Genomic DNA, 17,860 nt, shown 5'->3' with positions numbered 1-17,860 from the left:
TATAATTTTTGTATGTCTCTACTCTCTCGGTGTGTGTGTGTGAGTTCTACATATGTCTCTATGCACCGGCCGCACAGAGTCGTTGGTCTGTGTCGGACCGTCTGTCGTCGATGTATGTCTGTCTGTCTGTCTGTGTTGCTTTTTTGCGCTCGACTGCACGTCCAAATATCTACAACAATTTCTTCGTCGTCAATGGCATTGAAGGTAGCGAGTTAGTTGCTACTCTCTCTCTATATATGCAATCAACTGAAATTGAAACCTGCAACAAATGGCTATGTTTGACTTTTTGCAGCGGCCGAACGAATCCCAACCCTCACCCCTCCCTCTCCTCCTCCTCCCATATACATATACTAGACTTGCTACCATGCTGCTGTTTGTACATTTTAACGGCTCTTGAGCAAATAAACGATTTTTGCATTTTAAATTTCTAAGCAGCCGTATGCTATTTGTTTATACGTATGTGCTTGCTACCAATAAGTACAATATTTAGGAAAATTGCATATCGATTTGGCGAATCCTTGGCAAAAATAAATATCTGCTTTTATGTGTGTGTATCTAAATGTGTGACAGAGTGTGCCTAATATGTATATCTCTGTGTGTGTTTGTATCTCTGTGTGCTTTTTTAATATCCCCCTTCATTTTGTGTTGTGTCTGTGTGTGTGTTCGTTAACCATTTGACTGTTCATTTCCTGCTTGAGATTACTTCTGTATATTTATGTAGTGTTCACTCTACCCAAAAAATATACAGAAATTATGATTTTCCATATTCAGATTGTAGCACTTTTTGTACACACTTTCTTATTGTGATCGATATCGATAATACAACTGTAATGAGTAATCGCTAACCGATATATCGATATTCTATACATCCAAATTGGCTGCCTCTTTTTACACTCTTTACAGAGCACTATATTTGCGACTAGGCTTAGACAACTTGCAAGCTTGTTCTGCACATGTACAGTATTAAATGTGTGATGTGGCAAATGCTCTATTAACTTTCAATATGCCACATGTGTGCAAAAATGTATGTGTGAGTGGCCAAAGTCAGCTTTCTAATTGACTATTTCCTCAATTCTTGCACTACAGCACCTATTTAATATATGTGCACGTAGCAGTGACTTCCTGCCCATTCACTTGCGGCTAACTGTTTTGCCTTCTAATTGGCAAATTTCGAATACATTCGTAAAATGTTGCTGCCCTTAAAAATTTGCAAAACTGGACTGGAGTGGATAACCTTATGTCATATTAAATATGCATATTAAATTATGCATGAATGGCAACTTGCCAAATGGGGCCGGAAAAATAACTCAGCCAGGTACTTTGGCATTGTGCATTAATAAAAAAACGCTTTAAGCCTGTCATAACAGGCGTGTGTACGTGTTTTTATTGTCAACTTCCCTTTGGTGTGGTGTGGCAACAACAAAAGCCGCACAAAAGGATAATTTCATATTCGCGTCGCTAACTTACGTAAATTGTTGAATCATACAATAAATAAAATGCAATGAATGTGCAAAAGTGCAGAGCGCGCATTGCTTGCGGTTTTCTACGGGGGGTTTGAGCCTCGAACGGAGAGGAGGGAAGCGGCAAAGGGAGGAGCCGTGCTACCTACGTTTGCCAAGCGCAGCAGTAAATAAATTAACGTCCGCCGCAGAAAAGTCAACGTCTTTGTTATTACGTACACACAGATACACACAAGTAAAAGGACTTGCATACGTGCTTACGTATCTGCTTACGTAGTTTCTGGCACGCATTTTAATAGCCTTGGCCTGGGGAGGATATAAACAAGTGTGTGAGCGTGTTTGTGTTTATGTTGCAGCTGCACATGTGAAAACCCGTCAAAAAGTAGCAGCCAACAATAATAACAATTTATTATTGAAATGCAAATGCAGTGAGTTTAAGTCAGAGTCAGAGAATGCCGCAAAGTTTTCATAAACTGCTCAGACTGCGATGACGACTGCATTATTATCAAAAGGTGCAACAAGATTTTTTTAATGGCCGCCACGCCTTTCAAGCCCTATCGCAAGTCGTGTTGCGTGCCATGAACAAATATTGGCAGTGTTGCTGCTGCTGCTGCTGCAGGCGCTGCTATAAATTGACTGAAAATTTAGCTGAACTCGTTGAATATGGCATGGCAATGGAACATTACTGTTGATTAGAGGCAGTAATTTTCTGTAGAACAACCTCAAATTGTAATTCATAAGTAAAAAGTAAATAAATAAATAAACAGCATAGATATTGTGTTAAATACTTCAAGCATCGAAAGCTTTGATCTTTTTTGCCTTTTATTGGTATATATTTAACCTTCGATGCCTGTCATTTATTTGCTTAGATCCTTGCATCCAAAATTATTCTATCGATAACACCGAAAAAAAAGCAATTACAGTTTTTGTTTAATAATATTGTCGTATAGCAATAAGCACAACAGCTTAATCGCTCTGATAGCCGAGCAACTTCAGCAAGGGAATTTGCATTTGCTTCTGTCCTCCACTCATTCGCACATCTATCAAACCCTCGGAGAACTCTGAGCACGGAGAGCAGCCACAATTTGAGGGCACCTCATGCTGTCAAAAGAAAATATAACGCAAAATTGGATTAAATGGAATAATATAAAAATCAATATAAATAAAAATGAACTTACGCGCTGAATGTATGCGTAGCCATCTGCGCAAACCATTTTCACTGAGATCGGTTCATAGGATTTGATGTTGCAGCACGTGCAGAATTTCTCATGCATATCGGTGATGGGATTATACTTGGAACCAGAACTACACGCGCCCTCACAATCCGTAAAGCCTTTGATTGGCTCGGCGTTAACACAAGCACCATGGCCAGGCTTTGAGAACTTCAGCAGCTCCTTTGTTCGCGACTCGGCGAGTGAAACGGGCAAACAAGTAGCTGAGATGAAAATTACATTTTTTTTTTGATTAGTTAAATGGGCATTCTAGAAACCTAAAAATCTGATCTAATTGTTGGTATAATTTTTAAGGCTATGTCAAGGCAATTATTACAAATTTATATATATATATTGCTTTCGCTTTTTTGTTTATACTCACAGAGATCTTCGACAATTGGCTCCGATTTGCAGCGTTTGCAGCAGCCATCCACATACAGCAAATGCGCCGCACAACGGCTAACATCCGGACAGATTTCAGCCGAGGAGCTGACCATCAATAGTTTATCCTTCTGCAGGCACACATAGTGCGTACAATTGTCCGGTGACGCCCATTGCGCATTTGCCTCGTAAAGTTTCTGTTCGAATACACAAGCGGTCTGAACGCATTCGCCACAGCATTTGGTCTTGTCCAGCTTCTGATAGCTATAGCCACGCGGACAATCCGTTTCGCATTGCTCCAGTGTGCTAATAACCTGAGCATTACCATCGGGACCATACGCACACTGCTCCTGCTTGCACACATCCTTTGCATGCAGCCACTTGTCGCCAATTTGCTTGGTGAAGCTGCTGGACTGCTCCACCTCATACTGCACAATACACAATTCTTTGGGTGGCACTGTGCAACGAGAGAGATCAATGTGGCAGAGTTCAATTGCTGGAGCAAAGTATATTAATATACTTACCGCATTTGTGTGTGTGACAACAGGCGCCATCTGCCTTATGGGTGCTGACCTCATAGAAGCGTTGCTGGCAGCTAATTGGTGCTGGCGGACACTGATCAACCTTGCAGACAATCTTCTGTGTGGGACAGCAGCCCTCATCGATCTTGACGAGGTGCTCGCCAGGCAACAGCTCACGTGGCGGCAACAGTGGCTCACAATCTTCCTTAGGTTTGCAAACTATTGAAAAATAATTATTGGTTATTAATATTTATTATTTAAAAATAATTTTGTTTGTTGTTTGGTTTAGGTAGAATTAGTTAGTCGTTAGTTTTAGAGTCATTAATATTGAAATAAATTTTAATTTTTTAAAGCTGACAAGTTTTTGAATACGCACCGCATATATACTGTGGACAGCCGTTGACATCGTTCTTCTGCTTCTTGACCTGATCAGGTCCACAGACAGGCATTACGGGTGCCAGGCACAGTTTTTGTGGATCTTTAGTCTCTGGAACACAGCGATAGCGTGGACAGCATTCCTCTTCGCTAACAATGATCTGTGGCTTGTAGTCATCGGCACAGATGTTCTCCTCCACTTGGCATTTCTTCTCGACGCACGAGCTCTTGCCCTTGTCATCACAGTGGCATTCGGTGCACTTGTCCGGCTTCCATTTATCACCTGGCAAATGGAGTCCATCATCGCATTTAGTGCAGGCCTCCTCTGGTACACATTTGCCGCCATCCATCACCTGACCGGCGGGACAGAAACAGCCCTCAAATCGCTCCGAGCTCGAGCACATTTCATCACTTTTCACCGTGCGGAAGACGACCTGAGTCTTCAAATTAACTGCATCAAAGTCGGACATGGCCTTGATGGTGTCACAGTTCTTGGCACAACCACATGGCTCGTAGATCATATCGCTGGGACAGTCATATGGGCAGAGCTGTGGTCGCCGCCAGTTGGTGCAGATGCCATTTTTGTTGCACTCGGTGGCATAGGCGGCCAGGGATGTGCAGACACCCTGCTGTGTGTTACCCGGCTTGCAGATATCCTCCTGGCAAGCGGTGACATATTCGAAGGGCTCCACCACAAGCGGACACTTGCCGAACAACTCCTCACTATAGAATTGCATGCAGGGGTCCTTCTCCGGTGGGAGTGGTATGCAATTATCCTTGGGCACATCCTCACTTAAGCACTCCTGTGCATCGGTCAATCCCAGCTTCGGTTCATCTGCCTGCCAGCTCTGTATGACATCTACGCCGGGTTTCTTCTTGGCCGGATTCGGTTGCAAATCATTGCTGGGATCCTCATTGCAATCGCCGCAAAGTCCTTCCATTTTACTGCCATACTTGATGCTGGGCACGCCGAGCGTAAACAACAAATCATCAAATGAGGCCGTCAGCTCCACATACGACTCGGGCAGTGTTAACACCAGCTCTTTGCCAACCACTTCACGTAACGTTATCCAGCTATCCTTATATGGCATCTGCTTCACCTCGAAACCATCGACCAGGACCTGCAACGCCTTGGGCTGTTTCGGCACCCGTTGCACGTGAATCACATGATCCCCATTCAGTATGTGCAGCGACTTGGCGCAACTGCTGCCATCTGTGGCACTGACTTGGCCCAGTTTCTTGCAGTCATCCATGCTAACATACACCTGGAACGTATGTACGCCCGGCAGCACCACATCCCGCGACAGCAGATATGTGCAATTGCCATTGAAATTGAAACTCTTGCGATCGTAAGTCATGTATTTGGAGCCACCCAGTGCCCGGCACTCACAATCCTTGCACTCGGCAATGGGCACACAGTTGGCTCCCTTGCGAACAGTGCCCTCGGGACAGTAGCAGCCAGGGAAGCAGGCATCCGGCAGCAGTGGACAATCATCGCCGTGCAGACTGTCACAGGATGGTTCACAGCGTCGCTTATAGCAATCCGTGTGCACCAAGGGCGCCGGACAGCTGCTCTCGCACTGATGCACCGCTCGCCATGTTGTCAGCTGCGCCAGCGGATTCACACTCAGGCATTTCTTCACAAAACTCTCCAGGATGTTACACTTGCAGGCGCTGGCATCGCCATTGTTGGCCAGCAGGCAATCGCAGGCTGCTTCCAGGCAGTAATTGTTCGAGAACTGCTTATAGTTGACTGCCTTGTGGCACTTGGCGAATGTCGGATGACTGCGGAGAAGCAACAGCAAAGAATTTTATTTTTAAATATTAGTTGCGACAAAGTTAATGCAGTTACATAAATTTCGAACTCAAACCAGGTTTTCAGCTTTAAATTTAGAAATGCGATTTGGTTATCACTAACTGATCAATAATATTAATAAGTTAAGAAATAGCTTTAACTTTAATCAAAAACTTACTTGATAGTATTACACAGTTGCAGAGCCTTCACCTGCAGTTGTCTGGTGCACTTCTGATCCCCGCACTGATCCAGCGGCAAGCGTTTGTCGTACCAACTGTTGCCGAACTTCTCAGTATTGGCCAAAACTTGGCCATCGGGTGTGCGCTTGTCATCGCGGGGATTGCCATTGTAATAGCCACAGAGGCCATCCACGGTGCGTAGAAACTTGGAAGATATGCCGACCTTGAGAATGCCGATGTCATCCAATTGCACCCAGAAGCCGTATTTGGTGGACACCGCGAGCAGCGTCTTGCCTGGCTGCGAGACTACAAACGAAGCCTTACAAATGGGCGAATTGATGAGCTGCGCCACGGTGAAGTCGAAGCCATTGAATTTCAGCTTAAGATGCGGCAGCAGAATCAACTCATTGCCCGCCTGCAGATCCTTGATGGTGACAATCTTGTGGCATACCTTGTGCGTCTCATCGGTACACTGCTGATGCACTGCAACACAGAAGATGAATAAAATAGTAATATAAATATTACAGTATCAGTTATTGGTATATAATAAATAAAGGTAATTACCCGATATGATCCAGCTTCCATTGTGTATATCTCTGGCTAGGATATGACTGCAGGGACTATATTTAAAGACAGTTCCATCAAAGGTGGTGAAACTCTTTCCACTAATCTCGCACACATCATCCTTATTGGGTCGCAGAATGCAGGTGTATTTGAGACAGTCTCCAGCCTTGGCTGTGCTCATGTCAAGTTCCACATCGTACTTCTCTGGGCACTTGGGCTCCACACAGGTGATTGATTCATTTTTGTTCACCACCTTGGTAGGTATTGGCACACAGGTGAACTCACTGCAGTCCTCCTCCTCCTGGTAGTTCAGCTCGTTCTGGGGCATGGACAAAATTTGCTCATTGGATGATACAAATTTGGTTTTCTTGATGCTAACGCCATCATCCACAATCGACACTTGTTTGTGGAATGTGAAGATTTTGGACATTTTGCGTGCCTTCTTCTCAATGATTTTGATTTTCATTTGAGGTGGACAAACGGGCGCAGGACAGGTTAGGACAGTTGCTAATAACAGATTATATATAAATATTAAATGCAATATTTAATTAAATTAATTCTCTCTCTCTCGCTTACTTTCATTCTTCTGGCGATTGATTTCCGGTTCCACAGTAAACGAATCCCGACAGCTGGCATCTTCATCGTCTGTACAATCCTGCACGCCATTGCACCACAGCACCTCTGGTATACAATCGCCACTGGAGGGGCATAGACGTTGATGTTTGGGGCACGGTTCGCACTTGCAGAAGCAATCGCTGGTTATGACCGGTCGCAGTTCTTTTCCCTCGCACGGTGCACACTTCTTGGGCTTGCAATTGTGACGACCGCCCAGAACACAGACGCACTCCTCACACTCAGCATTCTCAAATTTGCTGCCAATCGGATAGCTGACATAGTTCTCCACACAGGGACACAGATTGCGTTGCACACAACTGTTGCCATCCCAGTAGAGCTGATCGCTGCACTGGCACTTGGCATCAGGATTGCCACTAGCAATGCCCTCGCATATGTTGCACTTGGTGTGATCTAGGGTCTCTTCACGAATCTCCTCCTTTATCACAGCTGTGGATTATATTTATTTTTAATTTCAAGTTTATATAATAATATATAGCATAAAGAAATAATTAACTTACGATATGGTAAAAAGCAGCCCAATGGCTCGATACGCATGTTGATATTGCGTTGCCACTTTACCGGCACCAGTTTCAGATACTGTGTGAGAATGGGTGTCTTGAAGTGATGCGTACGTGGCGTATGGTCATCCACATTCGCCTCGAAGACGCGTGGCTGGCCGTTGGGGGCGAGGACAGTGTTCCAGGTAGGCTTCCTCTTTGTGAACATTATCTTGTAACCCGTCACCCAGCCATCTGAGCCGCCTTTGGTTATAAAGCCGGAAACATTGCGTGGCTCCAGGAAATCAAATTCAACAAACTCGTTGGGCGTATTGGCAAGTGGTCGCCATGCCTGTGGCGTCGAAATCTTGAGCAGGTCAAGTAGACGTGGTTTTCTTACAGATTGCGACAGCTGCCGCACACTGCTCGCCTGTAGCTGTTGCTCGTACATCAGACCCTTATCCACGCCCAATTCATCCATGCACTCCAGCTCCAAATTGTACTGAGGATGCTCAGTGGTTGTGGGCAACGTGGGTGGCTGTGTGACAAGCGGTAAATCACCACAAATCAACAGTTCCACTCGCATTGCAATCGATCCATGCCACTTCAATGGATAAATTCTCAATGAGCTGGCCTCAATAGGTATCTTGAAAAGGGTTTGAACCGGTTCTCGCGAGTCCAGCGGTCCATTAAACATTTGCGGCTTGTCCGTCTCATCAACCAGATAATTATAAGCGATTCCGTCATGGCTATGCAAAATCTATAATATATACAACTATTTAGTACCTTCGATTTATATCTAAACATTACTTTAGACACGCTATAATACCTTAAAGAGTGTCACATAATTATTGAACTCTGGACTGCCAGCCATGATGACACCATAGATGGGCTCTGGAGTTCCAAAGTTCAGCTCTAGATACTGCATCTGATCGTTGATCTGAGGTGACCAGCTTCCACTGCCAGGTGATGGTTTCTTAAGCAAACGCGCCTTGGACGGCGCATGTTCCGGTGCCAGTTTGGAGCTGGCATTGAAAATGCTGTCGGGCAATGAATTTGGTCCATTTTCAATCATGGGCGTGAGACTGTTGAAACCAATATATTAAGTGAGAAAATATATCAAACGGGAACAAATATTGACAACTTACCGTTCGGGTGCGCAGAGCGGCGGTGGCGTCAGAATATTTGGAATAGTAGGTAAGATTGGCTCATTGGATACTGTAAGATACAAAAATGGAGTATTATGTAAATAAATGTAATATGAAATGTACACATAACATACACAATTGCTTGATTTGGACAGCGCTCTGCCTTAACTTGAATTTACCCTGTATGAAAACCTGACCACATTATAAAGCTGCAATAGGAGCTTTGAATATTATATAAAGCTTGTATGAGATTTAACACATTCTAACCTAATGTAAAACTTTAAGTTGTGTTTGTTGTGTCCTGGCCAAGATTCCATTTACACCCTTTTAAGATATATTTGAATAAATAACGTTTCTATGTTTGACCAATAAAGAGTTTTTCTATGCTCCTTGAACTTAGATAAAAATTAATTTACGTTCAATTAAACAAAAATTAAGTTAAGAAAATTGTGATGAGAGGCTTAGACCAAGGGTTAAAAGTTAATTTAAAGCTGGCAATACTTTCTTGTATGCTGTAGTTCAACTTGTACTTACTGGGCTCATACGGTGGTGTTGGCGCCGGCTTGTTGGGCACACAGGTGAATGCATTGTCAATGCACTGGCATATCTCGAGTTCACCCACCACAGGCCTGTGGGGCTGCACATACTGTTCCGCTTTGTCCATGCAGGGGCATTCATCCGCATGCACACAGGTATTCGCGTCGCGCCAATATTTGCCCAGCTTTTGGCAATCCGGACGCAGTTTATCCACACAGCCGGGCTTGCAGTGTTCACCCTTCAGGCAGAGGCCACGCTTGCGCAAAATGCTGCCGAAGTAGTGGCAGGTGTTCTCACACTGATTGGCACATTCAGACCATACCTGGTTGTCGTCGCACTGCTTGATCTCCAGCTCGAGATCAGGCTTTGGCTTGCCACAGCTCGGTATCAGCTCCTGTACAATGGCAATGTGATCGCAATTGAACATGATGGGATTGAACATCATGAACTCGCCACAAGTCTTCTCCACATAGATCCAGCCACCATCGACACTCTTGGGCTGGCAATGCAGGAACTTGTGACAATCACCCGGATACTCCTTATATTCAACAACGCCGACATCACAACTGTGTCCGATTTGTGGCTTTTCGGTGGGCTGGGGAGGCAGTGTCTCCGGCTCCGCATCGCATTGGCAAAAGACGCGTAACTCGTAGTCGTGGCACTTGCCAATGCAACGCAATCCCTCTGACAAACTGCACGCGACATTCTCATCCATTTGCTCGGGCGGCTCATGTGACTGTTTGACACGACACTCCACCTTGGTCATGAACTGTTTCAGACAGGTGCCATAGATGCTCTCCATGCGATCATAGCGGGGCAGCTTCTCCTCATCGTTCAGTCGAACTATCTTCTCCGAGGTATCCGCATCGTTGTCGAACCAACGCGTCCAGCCACGAACACACTTGGTTTGATTCTGTGTGGCCAGTGGTATTTCTGTGGTGCCTTGAACATTCGGTTTTGGCGTTAGAATTGGCACTGGTACATCACACCTGACGCCGCTGCAGATTTCCTTGCGCTTCGAGCAGCGACATGTGGCACAGTCATCCTGGAACGTAATATCACCTTCGTAATACGTTTTTCCATCCTTCATCATGCAGATGGGCTTGCATTCCGCCTTAGGCACACACTCGCGATACGTATCATTCAAATAGATGAAGCCATCATCGCAGGGCTTAATGTGACAGCCCTCGATGCAGTTCTCACGATTGCACATCCTCTCCGCAATGCCCTGATCCAGGAAGTTGTCACAAGTCTCCACGGCACAAGCGGGTGTGCAGGACTTGTAATCCGAGCAGTGTGGATCGCATTGCATTGCTGTTAAATAAATATATATATAAATTAATATAATCTATCATAATAGTAACAAATTAAAATGGTTTACTTACGACAGAAATGTTGGGATCTCCAGCGGATATTGATGCCCTTCTGGGCGCAGGCATCTGCATAAGCAGCGACCGCTGTGCAGAGGCATTCACAATCGCCGCCCTGATCGCAGGCACACGTATCGAAGATGCAGCGCTTCAGATAGCGCTCCAGCGGCACCTCGGCATGACAGGGCACGAAAAGCTCAGACTTCAAGGCGCCACATTTGATTTGTGCCCATGTCTCACGCTCCGGATGCTGGCGACAGGCATCGATTGGTGCCACAGGCGCAGCGCAATGTGGCTGCAGTTTCCAGGAATGTCCAAACATCAAAGCACTCGTCTCCAATCCCAAGGACGGCGTCTGCATGTCATCCAAGCCATTGCCATTGTAGTTGCCGCACAGGCCGGTGACTTTGTTGCGCCAATCGTTGCCCAGCTTGACATAGACTCGGGTGCCTTCATCCCATTTGACTTGCAACTTGAGGGGTATCACTTCGACAACAACATAAACACCTGCCTTGTAAATGTGGAAGGCGTTGTGGCCCTTGGAATTGACGCTATCGCGTAGTTCTAGTTAAAAAAATAAATAAATTATTGTTTTAAAAATATATCGATCAAATGCCATTAACAAAAACACATATTCTGTGAAAGTTTGTTACTCACTTTTAATTGGCGACGTATTGGGATCAACGCTATATGTGGCATCAGCACTGAGCACCAGCGATTCCTGCACACGTCCACTCAAAGAAATTTCCAGAGATTTGGAGCAGGTGACACCCATTGTACCGCAGAGCACATTTTGAATGGTAATACTAAATCCATCGCCATTCTCAGCAATACCCTTGGAGAGGACATAATCGCAGGCGCCTTGGAAATCAAAGTCATGACCATCGTAGGTGGTGAAATGTGAGTCGCCCCACACGCTGCACGTCGACTCGCAGCCATTGTCGGAGCACTTCCAATTGCCCGATTGGCAAACACAGGAATTGCAATCCTCCTTGATCTTCTCGCCATCATCGTAGCTTTTGCCAGCATGATGACAGGAGCAGTTTGTGGGGAGGACGCACGTCTCACGAGAGGTGTCATATACATAGCCCGCCATGCACACACAGCCCGGCAGACAGTCCATCGTTTCGGCCACATACTTATCCATGTTCTTACATGTTTTGGGCTCCTTTGGTGCACACTTGGTAAACTCGGCGAAAGGTTGTTTTGAGCATTTGGTGCGCAATTCCGACGATGGTGGATATTTAAGATCATCACCCGGATCGGCATCCTGACAATCCCAGACGCCATCTGTGCAGGTGCATAGATCAAGGAATTTGCCACCGGGACGCACTTCCTTATAGCCCGGCCGGAAGATCATGCCATCGAAGGTGCACTGGCACTTCTGCTTGGGCACACAAACACCCTCATCATTTACGTACTCGCCATGTGGACAGCGACAACCTTCGACACACTCCCGCGTGCAGCTGTTCTTGCCGGGCAGATCATCACAAGTCAAAGCGCAGCCATCGCCACATTCATCATACACCTGACCCATGGGACACTTGTCAGCTAAAGGGCAATTGTGGTTAAATAACATAAGCCATAATTTATATTATGGATTAATTGTTACTCACCGCACTCCTTGACGGTCATCCGCCAGCCAGTTTTGATGCCCTGTCGCATGCATTCCGTGCCATAGGCGGATAGTATAGGACAATAGCATTTGTCGAGATCACCCTTGCAGGCGCAAGTATCGTATAGGCAGTCCTCATAGTATTGTTCCGGCTCCACCATGAAGTGGCATTCTTGGAAAATGTCCTGCAATATCCAGTCGCAGTATTTCTCCGCCATCACCTTCTTTTCGGCATTCATGGTGCAGGGATGCGGGCCCTGATGGGTTTCCGCTTGGAACTGGCAGGTGTCCTTGGTGCGCCACTTGTCCGCAAAGGCTTCCACAGCCGTTTCCACATCGCCCTCCGGTGTAAGGAAGTCATCCTGCGTATTGGAATTGAAGGTGCCGCACAAGCCTTGCGTCTTGCCACGCCAACTGGCCGGTGCATCGATGTAGACACGCGAGACGCCATCCCACCAGATACGTATGCCACCGGCAAACTCAACGGTCAAAAATGTGGAACTGGCACGTCGTATCAACACCTCACCAGCGCCAAGCACCTTGGGCAGTTTGGCAATGGGTTTGTCATTGACGACAGTGGTCAATCCCTGGTCCAGTTTCATTGTGGTCGGTGTTCCATCGCGCTGCAAGAAGCGTACGGTTACACTCTTGGTGCATGACGGATCATCCGGAGCGGCATAGTTTAGGGCATCCGATATGGCGCCCGAGCAGGCAACATTCTCCGCCTCCACCGACATATTGTCCGTCTTGAGCATATAGTAGGAGCACTTGCCCATGAAATCATAGCGTTTGCCATCGAAAGTCTGGTAATGAGGATCACCAATAGCACCGCAACGGGCACCACACTTATTATCGGAGCACTTCCATTTGCCATTCTTGCAGGTGCACGTATTACAGTTCTTCTTCACTGTCGCCTCCGGCTTGAATTCGCGTCCACTCAGGGTGCAGGGACACAGCTCCTGTGTAATGCACGCATCCTTGTATTGCACGGTTCCCTCGGGACAGTAGCAGCCCTCATTGCATTTGCCTTTTGTTGGGGCAGCGGATGTAAAATCCGAATCGCATGTTGGCTCCACATCCGGTCCACAGGCGCGATAGACGCGTCCAAAGCCGCAGCTAATTGCTGTTGGCGATAATCAAAAATTTAAAGTGGATCAAAGCTTGATTTGAATGATTTGATTTGTAATTGTGACTTGGTCTTTAACTTTGTTTAATTATATTCAATTATAATAATCCAAAATGTAAAGTGGATCAAAACTTTAATTGGCTTAATGTTTTTGTAATTGTGAGTTAAGCTTTGACTTCGTTTTATTATATATAATTTTGATATAGCTGGATATTTATAAATTTGTCATAAGCTAAGAATTGGATTTTCTTTTAGGTACTCACGACATATTTCGAGATTCCGCCAGCCATGCTCCAATTGAATACCCTTGAACATGCACTCCTTGGCCAGCATGGAGACGGCATCGCAATTGCAACTTTCGGGATGCTCGCGATTAGGACAGTTGCAGTAGTCGGATATGCAGGTGCGGATGAGGGCATCGTAATTGAAGGACTTGGTGCAGTCGCTCAGCTTTTCGTTGGCCAGCAGACGCTCACAGATGCCGACAGCCTTTTGAAGTTTGCTCTGCTCGCAGGACTCCATGCCAAATTCCATTTCGGCACTGTTCTCAACGCGGCACATTTCATTGCTGTCATCCACACGCCAGGCATCGGCGAATGCTTTAACTGTTTCCAGTTTCTTGCCCGTTCTGGACATCAGGTCATTGGTGTAATCACCATCCAGTGAGCCACACAGACCACCCACTTTGCCCCACATGGCGGGGCCGGCATGCACGGCCACATATTGATGATGATCCCAGTCCAGTTTGAGTCCAATCGATTCCAGATCAATTTGCACATGTTGTGCCACTGGCATCACCTTCATGCCCATCACCTGCACCGGTATGGGCAGCTGTTTGGTGGGCGTCGACATCCGCATTGTGCCATCTAAGCAACAAATTTGTAAAAATACACACTATGAGCTCTTATTCTACTTACTCAAATTCTCCAGAGTATATAGAACTGATTGCCATTGAATCTTTAAAGTGTGCGCACAACCATATCCAGAACCATAAGGACAGGCCTTGAGTGTAACATCAAATATTGCCGTATCTTTGTCCATGATCAATGTGTGCGAACACGATAAAGGTGCTCTGTAAACACACAAGAAAAATTACAAATATTTTAAGAGTCGCGCCTAAATTTAGCTCGAGCGTTAGTTATCGATGCCAAGTGTAGCCATCGAAATGTACTCGTTTACTGCAGTTATCGATAACATACTTGAAAACCAAACCGTCAAATGTTTTGATATTAATGCCGCCCCAAGTGGTGCACAGCGCCGGTCTTGGCGATTTATCAAGCACAACATCAACGTCGCTGCTCATGTAAAGGGAATAGCTGCCCAGAGTCGTCGATGTTTCCTCCGACGACCACCATTCCTGCACAGCAATAATTAGCAACAATTTCTTTATTCATTCCATAGATTTCAACTTACGCTCCTTCGCTCAAAATCGCGATACTTGGCTAACAGTGCTAGCAGAATCTCACGTTGGCTCCTAAGCTCTGTGGAATGGCTACCGCCACTGAAGGAACCATGATATGTGTGTCCTTCCTGTTGCACATGTGTTAATTGTACTCTACTCGATTTCACTGAATATCCCTTTGCTGTTAAGTTGCCAAAAGTATTTACGTAAGCAAAACATCAAAAATTACTCGTTAGAAGATACTTACGAAAAATGCATTTTGGTACTGGCGCTGGCAAGTAGACACCCTGACCATATTTGCATTTGTATTCAATATCCAAGCTCCCTTGCACCTTCAGTCCGGGCACCTCGGGACAGGTAAATTTGCAACGTGCCTCTTCCGTGTCATAGGCACATTTATAATTGCCATTGAAGCCGGCATTCGTCACATTACAACTTGAAATGCCTACATATATGATATTTACATGTTAAGAAGCTTAACTTGTGGTCTTGACTGCTACTCACTGTGTTGGCAGAAGGCACCACGATTAAACTTGGAGCACTGACAGATATTGAAGCTGATGCATTGGCCGCCATTTTGGCAGGCAGGCGAACAGGTCGCTATAAAATTCAAGGTTAACTAAATGCTTTAGAGTGCTTTGATTTCGACTTACGTCCACAATCTGGCACCTTGGTCAGGCCGGAATTGGTGTGCACCCACTGGCCATTGAGGCACTTAATGTTCGTAATGCCAGTGCCATCGGGAAACTGAAAACCCCTCATGCATTCCGCATTGCAAACGCTTCCAGACGCAATTTTAAGTGAATTTGTTAAAGGATTAATCATTTACGTAAGCAAATCATTTGTATTGGTGATATTTAAATATTATTTCATCCAAATTTTGGTATATACAAAAATGATTATTATAGACTAAGAAAAGTTGAATGAACCTGGATACTTTTTTAAATTTGCAACCAAAACGCTTATCTCTAAAATGTTAGTTAAAAAAAATAAAAATTGTACGATTAGAAATTCTCCGGAAACTCTACAAAATGGAATCAAAATTATTATGCTCCAGTTTTAAGCTGAATATTGTTTTGCCAATAAAATATTAGATGGATTTATAAATTAATAAATGTAATGAACTTGTTCTTAAACATATTTGAAAAGTTTTGGATGACAAGAGCACTTTCCTACTTTCATACCCATTTAATATTCTAGCCAACTTATTTTCAACTCTGAAAACTTACTTGTTCTTGCAGGACATTTTGGAGTTCTTTGGCACCGGTGGTTTGGCGGCACACACAGACCTCTTGTGCTGGCAGAGCGGACCCGAGTAGTTCTCGGGGCACTGACATACGCCACTCGCTAGGCAGATGCCATTGTTCTGGCATGGTGGCAGGCATGTGGCCTGGCAAGGGGGCACTCTGGTATACTCCGAATTGCGTATGATCCAACCATCATTGCTGCAGAACAGATCTAGCGATTTGGTGTCCTGCGAGAAGGAATAACCATCCGGGCAGAAAACGTTACAGCGACCATGGCCATCGCACTGGGACTGCACATTTTGAGGCAGTGTAAGTGAGGAGCACCTTCCATACGCTCTCAATTGATGCACAGTATTGCCGTAAAAATTGCCCTTGACGCTGAGATGATTTTGCGTTTAAATTTAAATATAGCACTTAAAATATGATCAAATATTACCCTTTGCCGATGCCAAGCAAGTTGAATGCACTGTTCATCAAGTGTGAGCTAAATGAATAGTTTAACCATTGAAATATTTAAGTAAACTATGTTTTTTATATAATGCTCACCCAGATGTCTTAACACCGCTCGTATATAAGCCATGAGCTCCACCATGTCCAACATGAGCTCCACCATGTCCTCCATCACTATAACTGTAGCTATATTTCGCACTACAGGATATCGAGTTTTATATACAATCAAATTTACTTTAATTTTTACACATACCTCGTAGCGGGTGCTGAACCCAACCTAAAACTTAAATGGCGCTCATCACGTTGCTTATCATCAGCCACATCCGGTGGGGCCTGAACCAGGGGACTATCAAATAGCAAATATTTTTGCCAAGTGGCATAGCATTAGATAACGCCAAATGGGATGTAGAGAATAGTTTAGAACTGCCAATTATAACTATATAAATAGCACACTTGATATCTCACTTTTATATAATTTGCAATTCATTTCGAGTATAATGCTTTTTATCACAAATATAAAAAACCAAGTTGGAAGTTTAAGAAATTTTACATCCTTTTAAATGTTGTATTAGTTTGGAGAATATTTCATAAGTAGATATTGAATTATGTAAAAATAGTCTACAACTGCAAACTTTAGTTTTATAAATAAATCACATGAATGCCTCACTTTTTTATTACAGATTTCGAGTATAATACTTTTTTCACATCTTTAAAGTGTAAGTTTGAGAAATTTTACAGCCTTTTTATTGTTATTTCCAAATTGGGGAATATATCATAAGAAGATATTAGATTATGTAAAAAGGGCAAACTTATTTTTAGCCACATATTATATTCATTTTTCGGGTCACAATTTATGTCACATTGTAATAAATTTGATTGGATAACTTTGCAATTTTTCACTCACTCAATACTTAGATCATCATCGTCCGACATGACGATATCGCCATCTTCGGCACAGACATGACTGAAAATAATAAGCAGCCCTGCCAAAAAGTATAAATTTTTATTTGCCATTTTGTTTGCCGGCAAATAATGCTCTTTGTCCTATCACAGCCGATGCATATATACAATTTTATTTTTCACTGGTAATCCGTGCTGCGCTTGAGTATTTCAAATACCAAGTAGCAATTGTCCTGTGGATGCTTCCGATCCACTTCACAAATAAGAACACTGTTCACAGTATAGTTGATTTATTCACTTTAAACAGATCCACAATTAATATCCAAATGTCGAGGCGACCGACGCGAACGCAACTAATTTCGCTGTGGAACCCAAGCGCCTTTTATAGGCCTGAAACTGATGCCAGTCGCCATATTGTTTGTGGTCTTATCTCAGTTCCCGTGCTGCCCAAAGTCAACGTCAAATGT

General features: G+C 44.5%; 1 protein-coding gene across 1 annotated transcript; it reads right to left on the bottom strand.

Moving 5' to 3' along the window:
• Positions 1-2,235: 2,235 nt before the first annotated feature.
• On the bottom strand, positions 2,236-17,686 carry LOC6558716 (hemocytin). Its single transcript, XM_001985092.3, has 27 exons — positions 17,398-17,686; positions 16,747-16,839; positions 16,590-16,691; positions 16,480-16,527; positions 16,026-16,421; positions 15,450-15,577; positions 15,301-15,396; positions 15,044-15,241; positions 14,808-14,977; positions 14,594-14,751; positions 14,312-14,466; positions 13,658-14,260; positions 12,270-13,391; positions 11,311-12,204; positions 10,669-11,217; positions 9,281-10,597; positions 8,747-8,816; positions 8,428-8,683; positions 7,620-8,358; positions 7,063-7,548; positions 6,487-6,993; positions 5,922-6,405; positions 3,950-5,733; positions 3,577-3,792; positions 3,054-3,509; positions 2,639-2,895; positions 2,236-2,561 (listed from the first exon to the last, which is right to left on the bottom strand). Exons 1-27 carry the CDS (start codon positions 17,505-17,507, stop codon positions 2,427-2,429), a joined length of 11,529 nt encoding a protein of 3,842 aa, XP_001985128.2. The 5' UTR covers positions 17,508-17,686; the 3' UTR covers positions 2,236-2,426.
• Positions 17,687-17,860: the final 174 nt, after the last annotated feature.

This window comes from Drosophila grimshawi, unplaced genomic scaffold (genome assembly GCF_018153295.1).
Source record: "Drosophila grimshawi isolate 15287-2541.00 unplaced genomic scaffold, ASM1815329v1 contig_44, whole genome shotgun sequence".
NCBI classification, from domain to species: Eukaryota; Metazoa; Arthropoda; class Insecta; order Diptera; family Drosophilidae; genus Drosophila; species Drosophila grimshawi.
The sequence above is the reverse complement of the archived record's forward strand: the minus strand, read 5'-3'. Positions and strand labels throughout refer to the sequence as shown.